This window comes from Gymnoscopelus microlampas, assembly GCF_963454915.1.
Source record: "Gymnoscopelus microlampas genome assembly, chromosome: 10".
In the NCBI taxonomy this organism is placed as follows: Eukaryota; Metazoa; Chordata; class Actinopteri; order Myctophiformes; family Myctophidae; genus Gymnoscopelus; species Gymnoscopelus microlampas.
Window position 1 is genome coordinate 41567455 of NC_139947.1, and position 15310 is coordinate 41582764.

A 15310-nucleotide genomic window follows, 5' to 3' on the forward strand; every position below is an offset into this window, starting at 1 on the left:
TCTTTTTACCTGCCTTCAGCATCATCATAATCATCATCACTTACGTCAACGCCATCCTACAACCAGAATGACGCAGTAGAGATGTTCCATACAGCCCCTCCCCTAGCCCTGGTCCAGAGCGTTAGTGAGTTCTCTCTAACGCGCTGCCAGGCGCGCTGCTCTGCTCATAGACCAAAACTTCCACTGCCGTGCTAGGTCTCCGTCTTTAGTAAAAAATAAACAAAACTACTTTGCTACTTACCGAAACAAAGGTTGTTTTGTGTTGTTTAAATTCTATTCTCCAGGGTGGGAAGCCTCTCAACAACCCATCTTCTCTGTATAATACACTTTTTGGGCAGAAACACAAAATGTCCGCCAGACGGAAAATATTGTAATTACTCACCTGCGCCCTCTACAGATCTGTTCAATATAAATTACCATAGACCAGGTCTGTAGAGGGCGCAGTGGAGTAAATACAATAATTTCCGTCTGGCAGACATATTTTATTTTCTGCCCAAAAAGTGTATTATACAGAGAAGATAGGGTGCTGAGAGTCTTCCCATCCTGGAGAATAGACTTTCAACAACACAAAACGGCCTTTTTTCCGGTGAGTAGCGAAATTGTTGTGTTTATTTTTTACTAAAGTTGGAGACCTGGCCCGGCAGTGGAATTTTCGAGAATAGCAGAGCGACTGGCAGAGCGTTAGAGAGAACTCACTAACGCTCTGGACCAGGGCTACCCCTCCCCCGCCTCCATTCCTCCGTTCTCTCTCTCCATCTCTCTGTCGCTGTTCCCTCATCATCCTCCTCCTCCTCCTCCTCCTCCTCCTCCTCCTCTCCTCTCCACTACGCTCATCATCCAGCGAGGCGATCGCAGCAGGAGGCCAAGATGGACATCGTTAACCAGGTGCAGAAACGTTTATTTGATCAAATTCCATTATTATCCGTAGAATGTGTGTGTTTTTGTTTTGTTTTAATTCATTATTTATGGAGGGTGTGTTTGTGGTGCGTATTGCCTCTCTCCGGTGAGACTGTAGGCTATGTAGCCTATTGCTGGGGGGTTTGGTGTGGTTGTAAAGATGGAGGATTGCCCAATATGTAGGCTATAATAGTCATAGCTCATAGGCCTATATTATTAAGATATTTTGCAGTGTTTATTTGTAGAGGAGGTTAGGGTGTGTTGGCTGTGTCTGTGGGCGCTCCGGGGGGACTGTGGCTGTGATGCATGTGTTATATTATGGGGGGTTGCTCAATAAACACCAGTAAAACCTTCCATCTGGTCCTGGCCTACCAGGGGGATAGCCTACTGTAGTACTGCCTCGTCTCTGCTGTAAAAAAAAAAACACATCTGCTCAATTGCTTTTTATTTGATTATAATTATTATTATTTTGCAGTAGATGCGCATCACCCTGAATGTGTTGTTGCTGTAGCTATCTGATTCGTTATTTTGTTTACATCACTGTTTCTTATGATCATAACGCAAACCACAAGACATGTTTAAATAAAATGCCTGCCTAAAGTAGCCTATAGATTTGTCAGATGAAACGTGATTCTTGCCGAAAAAAGGCCTATTAATACAGGCCTAAATCTAATCAACATTCGTCTGTCTAAATATTCACATCGCGTCATTACACTGTATAGGATAGGCTACATGGGCCGATGTAAATGTAGGCCTGGCCTACCATGTAGGCCTAGAGGCGAATTGTTATGTTATGCTACTCTACGTGTACGGTGCAGATCAGATGTCTGTATGAATGTGAGACTGTGTGTGAACACAGCGGAGACGCGGAGAAACCTTGTAAAATGGCAGCTTCTCCGCAAACCAGAATATACAGCATCACACACACACACACACACACACACACACACACACACACACACACACACACACACACACACACACACGCACGCACACACACACACACACACACACACACACACATGGATGCTCCCGCATAAAGATAGACACGCCGATGGATCAGTTGATATAGACTAAAATAAGACTAATGCAAAGGTGTGTCCTGATTCACCCCCTCTCTCTCTCTCTCTCTCTCTCTGTGTGTGTGTGTGTGTGTGTGTGTGTGTGTGTGTGTGTGTGTGTGTGTGTGTGTGCGTGCGTGCGCGCGTGCGTGCGTGTGTAAGCGCACGCGTGCGCGTTGGGGGGACAGCTGGTTGCTTTATGTGTGTATTTGTGTTTTGAGTTGTGAGTGAAATGGAGTCCTGTTTTTCTGCCACCTGAGTGTCTCAGAGGTCTCATATCTCTAATCAATGGGCGATGATTGATTTTCCGTTGCTTCCCATGTTGCCATGAATGTCCCTCCCTTTATTTAGGAGGATGAGCTAATATAGGGTGAAGAGGGGATAGGAAAGAAGAGAACTGTGAGAGAAGGATAGAAAAGAGAAGACAGGAATGAAGAAGGGAGTGAAGGGAAGAGTGGAGCTGAGATAGTAAAGAGAAGAGCAGGAAGGGAAGATATAGGAGATAATAAGATAGTAAAGAGAAGAGAGGAGAGAAGGGAATATATAGGAGATAAGATGGTAAAGAGAAGAGAGGAGAGAAGGGAATATATAGGAGAGAATAGGAAAGAGGGGAGAGATGGTAGAAGAGAAGTTAGTGAAGAGGAGAAGAGATGATGTATTGAACTGAATAAATGGCTGCCATCTAAGTGATAACTAATACCTGTTTATGTCTTTATTATGTTCTAACCCCCCCCCTCTCTCTCTCTCTCTCTCTCTCATAGTTGGTCGCCCAGGGCCAGTTCAGAGTGCTCAAGGTTCCATTGGGATTCATCAAGGTGTTACAATGGGTGAGCCACCTGTCAAACACGCACTGTTGCCATATTAATCAACCCCACATCCAAGCCCATCTGTAGCCTGGAAGCAAATCATTGTTTTAAAGGGGGAAATGGGAGGAGCTGAGATTGATAGATACAGTATGTGATATTAGTTAAAACACCACCATTATATATACATTATATTTATTCATTATACAATTTGAACATTATGCACAATCACATTTTATAGAACTGTTGGATGTATGCGTGTGCGTGCGTGTGTGCGTGTGTAACAACCGAACCCCGGGAAGGGACACTCAAGCAACATCTATAGCCTAAAGGGGAATTCCCCCTCGGCCAGGAGAGATTTTGGTCATCAGGCAGAGGCTCTGTGCCAGTCTGCTACAGTGAATGGTGAATGTCAGAACATTTCCTGTTTAGGAAATAATGACAGAAGTTTGAAACAATGCTGTCTTTTAGACTGACTGGTCTTGGAATTTTGTTTTTTATTGAGACAGTGAGTAGGACTGTAAGAGAGACGGTGTAGGACCAACAGACATCAGGAAAGCTGAGAGACACAAAACAGACAGTAGGAAAGCTCAGACAGATGGTGTAGGAGAGACAGACAGTAGGAAAGCTGAGAGTGATATAGTGAGCTGTAGGAGAGATGGGATCTGATCCCCGAACTTAAAGGACGACTTCACCCATTTTCAATCTATCTTCATATAATTGGTCCTCACTAATGCTCATGATAAAATGGTGCAATATTTTCCTACTCTGTCTGTGCCTCATAGGACGGCTTTTTTTTTTCTTCTTCTTCTAATTAACGGGAGAACAATGGTTTCCAATATAGCATGTTCATTTTCCAGGAGTAGAACGCCTGCAGTTTCTTTTAGCTTGGATTCCCCATCGATAAAGTGTTTTTGGAATAATCTCCATCAGAATAATTTTATTTAACATTTTTGAGAGACCTCTCTCACAGATGACAATTATAGGAAATAGATTTTACTACTACTCACACTACTCTACTCAGGTCGCCGCCAATGGAGCCTTCGCTAAACCCCACCCCAAAAGCGATTGTCCAATGCCAGCTTAGCAACCGTTGTTAGCCTGGCATAGGTCTGCCAAGCTTTCGTCACCTGCCATAGCTGTCAATGTCATTTCGCCCGCACACACACAATCATTTGCAACATAATAGCAAGAATAGGAATACCACGATAACGCAATGGTGACTATGAATCACGTAGCCAAACCCGTTGGAGGCTGCTCTTCCCAAGCTGAAATCTGCACTTAAACTGCAAGGCTGCATGGCTGTGTTGTTGAACACATACACAGCTTAACGTCAGGAAAGTTACATAACTCACTCGCCCAGGTGGTGTCAATAATAGGCTACTAATCACCGTAATCGTAACAAAATTCGGAATCACAGCGCTGCCTGTTTCGGATTCCGCACGTTAAAGTATATTAATTCATTTGTTTGTCTATTTATTAAATGCTACTGCAGTCTTACCCTGTGGTACATGAAAACTCCTGTTACAGTCATGGATCAACTTCAACCTGGTGTTTGCACTTTCTCCATTTACGGTCCGTACATCTATATAAATGTTCAGATTTCAAATATAAAGTGCTTACCCCATGGCCACGGATGTTACAATTATGCATGGGACTCTCAAAAGTACCCGTATATTCTGTATTGTTCAATAAAAAGCATTTTAATCCGATCAGTGGCTGGCCATTTTCTCATAATGTATCAGAGTGCAATACACCTACCAACCGATAGGGTCGCTCAGTTGAAAGCATATGGAGAAAATGGCCACCGATCAGATTAAAATGGTTTTGGGCTTTTTTGCCATGGGATAAGCACTTTATATTTGAAATATGAACGTTCATGTAGATGTACGGGCCATAAATGGAGAAAGTGCAAACACCAGGTTGAAGTTCATCCATGATGACGTGACAGTCGACCGTCGTGTATCCATGGCTATTACTCCCTCTAACATTTCCCATGTTTTTAGTTTATTGAAATAATGTCATGCACATTTGTCCAGTGCATAGTCTACTGCAGGCCTTGTTGACTAGATTTAGAAGAGATTTTGAAGCTCTTGCTCCTGAAATGATCGATTATTTTTAAGGGGAAAAGCCATCATTTAACATGCAAGTCAATGGGTGAGAAGCAGAGCTTGCCAGGCGCTGCCAGGCCTGGGTGTGACTAACTTCGCACCACCAGTCACAGAGTGGAGTGGGTGGGGCTTAGCGAAGGGTCCATTCGTCATCGCTGTCGCACAATTAAAACGCCAGATTACATAGGGAGTAATGTATAAGTGACACAACACAAGATAAGTGTTGGCTGTTGGAGTGATAAATAAACACCCCATTATAAGAACATTCCGTTGTGATAAATACTTATTATTATCATTATATATTATTATATCATTATATAATTAGCTTATATTTTATTACTATTACTTTATTACTGCGACCAATCTGGGAACCCATCGTCAAATAAAAAGGAAAAACAGCGCCCTCTGCTGTTTTTCACTTTTGCATTTGACTCTGGGTGGAAGAATTAACTAGAGCCATGCTCCATGGAAACCAGGGTTTGTACATGCCTTTGGCCCTCCACTTCCGGTGGCGCGCCTATGTTTTCATTCCCACTAACAATATTTCTCCACGGAACACTAAGACCATTTCTCCCACAGAACATGGATCGTTTTGGTTATAAGCCCACTTGTTTCTATGATGAAAGAGCAAGTTAAAATGTTACTAACTTTCCGTGGTTTTGTCGGCTCCGAGGACGCTATTTTTATATCTCCACAGCATCTTCAAGTCTTAGAGTATTCAAACTATATGGAGAGTTGCCCCATGGGGAAATGCTTTACATTTTTGTTAATGTTATTGTTCATTATTTTGTATTAATTGCATGTTAAGCATAGTACATATGTTCCAGTGAGTGTTCCAGTGAAATTTAAATATGGCACATTTTTGGCCTGTGATGACACTGATTAGATACTGACAAGATACTGACATGATACTAACCATGATACTAACATAGACTGTATAAAATGAATGGACAGTGTTGTGGTAAACACTTATATAAAAGAGAAAAATAGATAGGTTGAAATCCTATGATACAGTCAGGAGGACTCCAGATGGTTCAGTACGTGAGTAAATGTACTGAGTTACTTTACATTGATTGATTGAAACCTTTATTTCAGGGAAATCCATTGAGACCAGGGTCTCTTTTTCAATGGTGCCCTGTGTACAAAAATACATTTACAACAGTGGTTTTACAGATGTGACAAGGACAACGATGCACATATAAAAGTAAAAAAGGTTGCAAATACAGATTTTTCTGCTTTAGTCAGCAGAGCGTCTGGGGAGGCAGTGGAAAGTTCAAGAAGCTGTACAAGTCAGGGTTTGTACCGTAAGAAATAAGATGATCAACATGTTATTGTGTTGTTGCGCAAGAAGAATTGCAACATCGGGTCCTATAAATGTGAGGAGAGGGTTGTATTGAGGAGTTCTGCGAGAGAGTTCGGAGGATGAGAGGGAGGTGGTTGTTGAACTATGAGGGCTACTTAGCTGACTGCCTGCTAACTGCTATGCTGTAACATGCCGGCACGCAAATAAAGAGATGATGATTGAGATGCTGACATGATACTGACCATGATACTGACCATGATACTGACATGATGCTGACCATGATAGTGTCATAATATTGACATGTCACTGACCATGATACTTACTGACACAATACTGACCATAATACTGACATGATATTGGTATGATATTGGCTGACCATGATACTGACATGATGATACTGACTGACCATGATGCTGACCATAATACTGACATGATATTGGCTTGATACTGACTGACCATGATACTGACCATACTACTGACATGATCCTGATACTGACATGATACTGACATTAAACTGGCCATGATACTGACAAGATACTGACATGATACTGACATTAAACTGGCCATGATACTGACAAGATACTGACATGATACTAACCATGATACTAACCATGATACTGACCATGATACTGACAATGTAATCCTCTATTGCAATACATTTTTACATAATTTGTCCAAGATTATTTAGAAAACAGAGGTTTTCACAGCATTATGTCCTGCTCAATGTAACAAAAACTGCCAATAACTACATCTGGAGATAATGCTAATAAAATCTGATTTAATTTGATATTTTAAAATAAAGTTTAAAAAAATTATGAGAACACTTCCATTCACCTCAAGTGAATCAAATATTCAATATACAATATCATATACATCATATTTTAGGCACACATCCATCCAAAAGACACATCATATGATTCATATCATATTTCAACCAGTCACTGACAACCAAGCTGACTTGATGGTCATCAAATGGAAGCAGCTGTGTAGGTTGTGTGCAGTGTCAGGGCACGGGCTGCCCCGTGACAGTATCCTATTTTGAAACTAAACCTTTTCAGGTTGATTTGCAGTTTCATAGCCTACAATACTGTATGTCCTACTGTATCAGTCAGATGTCAATGAAACAACAGATCATTATATAAAAATATAGATTTTTGGACGTTTATCAGAATTCGTTAAAACAAAGCATTGACATTCATATTTTGTAAACTTTACAGCTAGCTAGTTTGTAAATGTATAGCTCCATGCTAGTGGAGAACTGTTTGCAAGGTAACCACTTTCATCATCACACACTAGTTGTTGTGTAATTTGATCTTATGGGGAATACAATAATATTGTCATGTAAGAGATCATTGTAATTTCTGTGTCTCTTCTCTGTATCAGTTTCAAGTACAGTAGAATATGGTTCAAAGTTGTTCTCTATGTGACTCACCTCTCCCAGGAGTCACCATAAACCATCTGCCATTGTGTGTGTGTGTGTGTGTGTGTGTGTGTGTGTGTGTGTGTGTGTGTGTGTGTGTGTGTGTGTGTGTGTGTGTGTGTGTGTGTGTGTGTGTGTGTGTGTGTGTGTGTGTGCGCGCGTGTGTGCGTGCGCGCGTGCCTGCGTGTGCCTGTGTGTGCGTGTGTGTAAGCATGATTTACTACTAATCCATGGGAGTGGTTGTCCTAGACCTGGCAGAGTTAAGCCAGGAAATGATGATGATTATTATGATGATGAGGAGAAGGATGAGGATGATGATGAGGAGTCAGGAGTATGACTGACTGAGAGTCTGTCTTGTTATGAGGCATGTGTCCATATTCTGTTAAATATTTTATTACTGCTATTAAAGGGACATTTCACCCAGAATCCACCCAAATCATCGGAACATTATTTTCTTCTCATGTAAAGCAAGTGTAACTAGAAAAATCTCCTCGGAGCACAGGACTCCGCCAGGTCAGTTAGGTTATTCTGGGCCAGCAATGTTCGGAATTTGCCAATCAGGATGGAATATGAAAAATCGGTCTTGATCACTTGACTATAGAGATCATGTGTACCGATTTAAGTCATGTTTCAAACATGACTTAAAACATGATGTTTGGACAAACTTTGTGGGGGTAATATAAAAAACATTGTTTTTTGCAAAAATCGGCCTCCTGGTGGCGCTAGAGCAGGGCAAAGGTTTTTCCTTGGCATCTAAGGAGTGCGCATACAAAGTTTTACACAGATCGGTGGAGTTATAGGTAAAAACACGAATCGGCCTGTTATAGCGCCACCATTAGGCTGATTTGAAATGGGAAAGTGCGTGCAAAAAACTGTGGAAGCCAATCTTAGCAGGATGGAATATGAAAAATCGGAAAGACCCGTTTCGTTTAATGACATAGAGATAGGGATACTGTGTACCGATTTGTGTGATGTTTGGACAAAATCTGTAGTACTTCTTTGTACTGTCAAAGATTTTGTTTTTAAAAAATCGGACAAAAATTGACACTTGCTTTGGCAATGTAAACGTATATTTTCTCATGCCAATAAAGCTCCTTTGAATTGAATTGGAATTGGTATTATTAGTGGTAGCGGATCTATACGGTACATCTTGTCTCTCCTCCAATTTCCCCATTTATCCTCTTCTTCTTCTCCTCATTTGCACTCTCCCCCTTCTCTGACCCCTTCTTCTCTTCCTCTTGTCCTTTTCCTCATACTCCCTGTCTTCTATTCTTTCTTTCACAAATCTCATAATCCCTCCTTCTCCCCTACAGTTTTTCTCAATCTTTGCATTCTCCACCTGTGGGAGTTATTCTGGCCTATTCAAGATGTCAGTGGAGTGTAAGAACCGAACAGAGAGTGACCTCGACATTCCAGTGGAGTTTGAGTATCCATTCAGGTCAGTAGGCTATGACACACAAAAAACTTCAAACTGTTCCTCTAATATCCATTCAGGTCAGTGTGGCACACAAAACACTACACCATTCAGGTCAGTATGACACATAAAAAAATACAAACTGTTACATTACTATCCATTCAGGTCAGTATAACACACACAAAAATACAAACTGTTCCTTTAATGTCCATTCAGGTCAGTATGATACGCAACAAAAAGAAGAAAAAAAGAAACATATTGATGAATAACATGCCATTTTAACCGCAATATACACTAAACGAGTATGTTAATACATATAACTAGTACATCTGCGGTGGTTGGAGGTGGTCTCCCTACTATTCCATTGAGAACTTGTAAGCCCTAGTGTTGGGTAGGACACCTACCGGTTGACAAGTAGTACTGCCAGAAGCTCATAAGCGCTCTTTTTTCCACTTTTACCTTTTGCCTCCCCCCCCCCCCCCCTCTCTCTCTCTCTCTCTCTCTCTCTCTCTCTCTGCCTGTCTGTCTCTCTCCAGGCTCCACCAGGTGTATTTTGATGCTCCTACCTGTAAAGGTGGTCCAGAACGTTTGTTCCTGGTTGGAGATTATTCTTCTTCCTCTGAGTTCTTTGTGACCATTGGAGTGTTTGCCTTCCTGTACGCCACTGCTGCTCTTGCTGTTTACGTCTTTACCTACGAGAAGTACAAGGAAAATAACAAAGGACCGCTCATAGTGAGTACTACTGTACATACTGTCGGTCGGTCGGTAGGTCGGTTAAAGAAAATGCACAAAAATGCATTTGTGTCACTTGTTTATCCATGTCAGGTCAGTTACAGAATTCACAGTTATTTCTGTATCTGTGTGTGTGTGTGTGTGTGTGTGTGTGTGTGTGTGTGTGTGTGTGTGTGTGTGTGTGTGTGTGTGTGTGTGTGTGTGTGTGTGTGTGTGTGTGTGTGTGTGTGTGTGTGTGTGTGTGTGTGTGTGTGTGTGTGTGTGTGCATGGGTGCAACAGGACCTGGGCGTGACAGCAGTGTTTACATTCATGTGGCTGGTGAGTTCAGCAGCGTGGGCTAAAGGTCTGTCAGACGTTAAAACAGCCACTGATCCTGACAAGGTCCTCACTCTCATCAGCGCCTGTGAGGACCTGAGCAACCGCTGTCGTGAAGTCCACGACCCGGTCATGTCTGGACTCAATACTTCTGTGGTAAGATACACTATTTCCACTACTACAACAACATCTACTTTCACTTGCCAGAAGAGAGGCTGACAACAAATATCAGTTTAACCACTTAAACTCTATCTAAAAGCTAAAATAGCAGATCTTCAAGCTCACAATGCGTTGCATTGCAACACACCGTGAGCTTGTAGATCCGACATTTTCTGTTCAAAAGTCAGGAGTTCAGGCACTTGATACTGCGGTAGCGCTTGGCCTTTGTCGCAGTAGTGGCGTAAACAGATTGTCCTTGATGATATGCTGAGCTTGGACCACACACAGTTTCTCGTATAATTCTCGTAAAATATATTGTCTAAACTGAGGTTTACTAAAGTGAGATTATATACTCCTTATATACTCCTATATACTCTCCCCCCCCCCCCCCCCCTCTCTCTTCTGTCATCCTCTCCAGGCGTTTGGATTTTGCAATCTGGTTCTGTGGGGAGGAAACCTGTGGTTCGTCTTTAAGGAAACAGGAATCATTGCTCCGTTCATGAGAGCCCCGCCTCCCCAAGAAAAACCACCTGCAGGAGATGCTTACGCCCAGCAGCCGGGCTATGAACAGGACCCTTATGCCCAGAACCAGGGGGGCTACCAGCCAGACTACAGCCAGCAAGGTTACAACCAGGTAATGAGATGCTGTATTTATTATATCTTGTCGTTTGCTAAATTGTGTGCTGAGAGCGCAACTTCTTCAGACACCCTTTTCTTGTCAGGGGAGGTCCCTTAGCCTTTAACCTTCCGGGGCCTCACTACAAGGCAGTAGCCTCGTAACCCTGATGAGGGGGGCTAACGGGTGCTACACCTTGCCCAAGGGTGACCCGAAACTATGTAAGGCAGGGGCGTTCAGCTCCCTGAGGCTTATACGAGCCCACATACCAAATGTTGATGAAGATGATGATGATGATGATTTATTATATGATTAATATTAGTTAAGTTAGATAGTTATATGTGCTATGGCCACCAGCCACCGAGGACACAACCTACTTAATAGGTATAAGTAGTAAGTAGTTACAGTTAATAAATGGTAATTATCTAATGAATGTTATTATGTTAATTATTACATGCTCTGCCGAAAACTCAATTCTGATTGGTCAATCAAGGATGTGTGTTATTTCTTGATAGCAGACTGCTGTGCTCAATAATAGACCAGCATTATGCTTCTGTTTAAGTTGCATATACTTAATATCTCTGCTGTCCGGCAGAAACCAGCTAACTCCAAAATGTTCATGTTTCAGGAAATGAAAAAAAAGTGGAGTTAGGAGGTTTTGTTCATCATTGATAAGAACAGCTGAATGGACCTCCAAGCTCACAATGAGGTTGGAGGTCAAAAGGGGGTGGAGCCTGGAGTCAGCAAAACCAGCTAACTCCCGGTGGAGTTAGCTGGTTTAGCAGAACGTTTGAGGATCCAATGGACTTAGCTGGTTTTGTCAGAAGCGCTTTTTAATGCTTTTCATTGGTTCAATATTTTTTTTTAACAAGTATGGGAGGTTACGAGACCGCAGACATGCGTTGTTTACTCCTGTTGCAGTGTTGAGGATTGTAATTGTGTGTCCATGCTGGGCAAGACCTAGCCGGCCCAAGGAAATTACGTTGAGGCTTTACAAATCTTTTTTTTTTTTTTTCGCTCAAGAAATTAGTGTTGTGATTAGTAGAAAAAGACAGTTTCAGGAGAAAGTACATATGCGTTTATAGACACTCTCTGCATTAAGGTACAGTCAGACAGTTGCGTCAGAATGCAGCATCTGATTGTGAGACGATGCGGCAGATGCGCCCATTTCCCATGTTATCTTCCGGGGCTTTAGCCAGTATCAACAAAGTGCCGGTTTTATGGTTGTGTAGTTCGTTTTACAATCGCTATTTTTAGAGGAATGCACTCATGCAACATGAGACTGCTATTAGACAGCTCACAAGGCAAGCTCCTCCAACAGGGGTATTCCTATCTGTAAACTGGAGTATTCAGACCATTCATCAAAAATAAAGATGTATACATTTATGTAAATACATACTGGCATGTTGATCGTTTGCCTTGCATTCCCCTGCATTTGGAGTGCTGGATCACTGAAAGAAAACTACAAGTGAACACCCGTCCAGTGGAGTAAACGCACGACACATCCCAACCAATAGCATTACTTTCCGTGTTCTGGATATAGAAAGATAGAAAGATGCCGGATTTGAAATAGCTGAAAAATAGGCTTAATTTACGGTCTGTAGAGTCTATGGGCGTAACTTTGTCCAGCCTTTTTACTGTCTGGCTCAAACATGTGGTAGGAGCAGCTCCTGAGGACAGTTCTCACTCCGAGGTCCACTCCAGCTTTTTATAAACTCGCTCCCTGCTCCAGCCACTCCGGTCCGCTCTCTGCTTCGCTCACATGCTCTGAACCATATCATGTCAAATTAGTGAAGCTATAGGTATGATAATGTAGAGTGAAGTAATCATTATTGGGAGATTAAACCCCATAAGGGCCACTCATTCCAAGAACAACACTTCAGGTTTTATATTCATTTATATTAAATTATAACATTTCTGTTTAGTGAGCTGTACTTCCTGTTCCTGTCTCTACAGGAAGCGGAGTATGGTCAGGGTCAGGGTCAGGGTCAGGGATACGCCCAGCAGGGGGCACCAACCTCCTTCTCCAATCAGATGTGAGCACACCGGAAGTAGGTAAGTCACACAGGAAAACATACATTTAATTTACATGGCAAAGTTCAGCTTGCCCATAGAGTTATATTAGAATATAACTATCGTTCAAGCTGATATCACAACAACAAATACTGGTCGAATGGCATTTAATAGCAATTGTAATTATTAGGTTTGTTTGGGCCATATAATAATGAACAGTCTGGGTCGGTTCTGTAATATATCGGTACAAATCGGATCTCTGAACTAATTTCCCGGGTTCAACCAGGTTTAATTGGGTCCGAACAATTTCACAACCAATGGGATCTTGGAACAAATGTAACGGGTCCATTAGGATTCGGTCTGTTATTAAAAACAATTCGGAACCAATCTGATTTCAGAACGAATTTCACAGGTCCATTAGGTTTGGGTCTGTCAATTTGTACCTGTGAAGAGCTCTAGTTGCAAGACTCTTGAGCGTGCTGACTTATGAAATGGGAAAAGTCTTATATTTGAGTTTTTCCGTCCCTTTCCACAGAGTGGCGTTGGAGTGGACATCGAGTGGGTCGCCTGCAACCTACCCACAATGCAACACTCTTTTATGTCTGTCTGTGCTATTAGTGTGCTGATAGGGGGTGGGTGGTGTGGCAATAGGTAGGTGTCATGATAAATATTGTGTTTATGACAGAAGGGAAGTCTAATGAATAACTAACTTGAACATTGCACCAAAATGACTGAAAACATTATGAAAAATATAAAATGCACATGATAAATTTATTGAACAATGGATGATAATGTTGCAAAAAAAAGTTATATTATTGAAAACCTTTGGGAGAATGTATTTGTTTGTGTTGTATAAATAATATCACTATAGACAAATATATGAATATATAGACCACATTTTTTATTACTATTCTGTATCGACCTTGTTTAAAATCTTGAAAACAAAAATACAGCAGACAGTGGTAGACACAAAATGGCTCCTCTCTACAGTTCAAACTGGTTTTATTTTGGTTGTTTTGGTGCTAATTTATGCTCCGTCGCACGACAGTGTTGCGTGCCGAAAATAGCAGACCGACAACAAGACCACAACGCGTCGCTAATGCGACACATTGTAAGCTTGTAGATCGTCTATTTTCAATTTGCTTTAAGTATGAATCGGGCTTAACAGAGCTTTGTTTACTTGTCCATCATATCCAGACTCCTTGCCAGTGCGTGGTGTGGAGAGTACACTGTAAGAAAGTTAGCTATTTCATCTTTTATTCACTGTTAAAAATACATCCTTTGTTGTTTGATTAAAAATGAAAGGTTGACTTCTTAATTTCTAGTTCAATTGAGACAAAATATACAATTTTACAATTCATCGAAATCTTTAACGCCACCCACTCAGCCAATCAGTAGTGGGCGTGGGCTGTTTCTGATTATGACATCATCATCATCATCATAATCATAACATAAGAGTTTATATTTTAACCATGACCTTGTTTTCTCTCCTGAATCTGTTTTGAATTGTTGAAATGATATTTAGATTTTATGGAAACCACTCTTGAGCATGGTGACTTGTTAATGATGATAATAATTATAATTATAATGATAATAACCCCCCTGCGGTTGTGATGTCTGTACAGTATTTGATGTGTGAAGCCAGTTTGATCTAGCCTCAATATATTTTGGCTGTAGGCGTTCTTTCTGTGTACAGTGAGATGGGATTTTGTGTGTGTGTGTGTGTGTGTGTGTGTGTGTGTGTGTGTGTGTGTGTGTGTGTGTGGGGGTGGGTGGGTGCGCGTGTTGGGATGGAAACTCTTTTTAGTTTCTTCTCCTGTTGCTTTCTCTTTCACGCTCCCTCTAACCCTTTCTTTCTCTAAAACTATGTTCTTCCACCTGATTTATACTCTTCCTCTGCTCTTTTTCTCTCCTTCTAGTGTTGTCTCTTCTCATCTTTTGTATCTTTCTTTCCTTTTTCCTGGCATCCTCAACCCAATCTCTCCTCCTCTCTGTTTTATAGCTACAGTATGCTGTCGTTCTTCTTTGGTGTTTGATAAAGTCTTGACTCTTGTGGTGACTCTCTCAAAGCCCTCTGGCTCGTGATGTAACTTCCTGTAAAATGATCTGTTCTATTTAGCAATCGGCTACCATAATAACAACGATGACGTTGATGATGACCGTGGTTTATGATGTATGTATGAAATACTACTATGGAGAAAAAAACTACAATGTTACATAACCCCTGACCCCTGAGGAAGTGTCTGTGGTGAAATCATATTCTATGGATCCATGGTGGAACGTTTCAATAAAGACCAAAAGACAAGATGGCCGCGGCTTGTGGCTGATTTGTTTCAATGAACAAACGTGCATGTGTAAAAACTTGTGTGTTTCACATTCAAAGGGAAATGAACAGCCTCTTACTAGAAAAAAGTGATGAAATATAAATAACTCTCTGGCTAATTAATCAGCTGCAATCAATTTAG

At 41.5% G+C, this 15310-nt stretch overlaps 1 protein-coding gene across 2 annotated transcripts; it reads left to right on the forward strand.

Moving 5' to 3' along the window:
• The first annotated feature begins 782 nt into the window (after window positions 1-782).
• On the forward strand, window positions 783-15132 carry sypa (synaptophysin a). Of its 2 annotated transcripts, none has more exons than XM_084069808.1 (8): window positions 783-885; window positions 2720-2785; window positions 8909-9033; window positions 9546-9741; window positions 10022-10213; window positions 10635-10850; window positions 12789-12883; window positions 13381-15132. In XM_084069808.1, exons 1-7 carry the CDS (start codon window positions 868-870, stop codon window positions 12870-12872), a joined length of 897 nt encoding a protein of 298 aa, XP_083925934.1. In that variant the 5' UTR covers window positions 783-867; the 3' UTR covers window positions 12873-12883; window positions 13381-15132. The 2 variants fall into 2 exon arrangements, with proteins under 2 accessions (XP_083925934.1, XP_083925933.1); XM_084069807.1 differs by having other exon boundaries at window positions 786-885; window positions 12789-12887.
• Window positions 15133-15310: the final 178 nt, after the last annotated feature.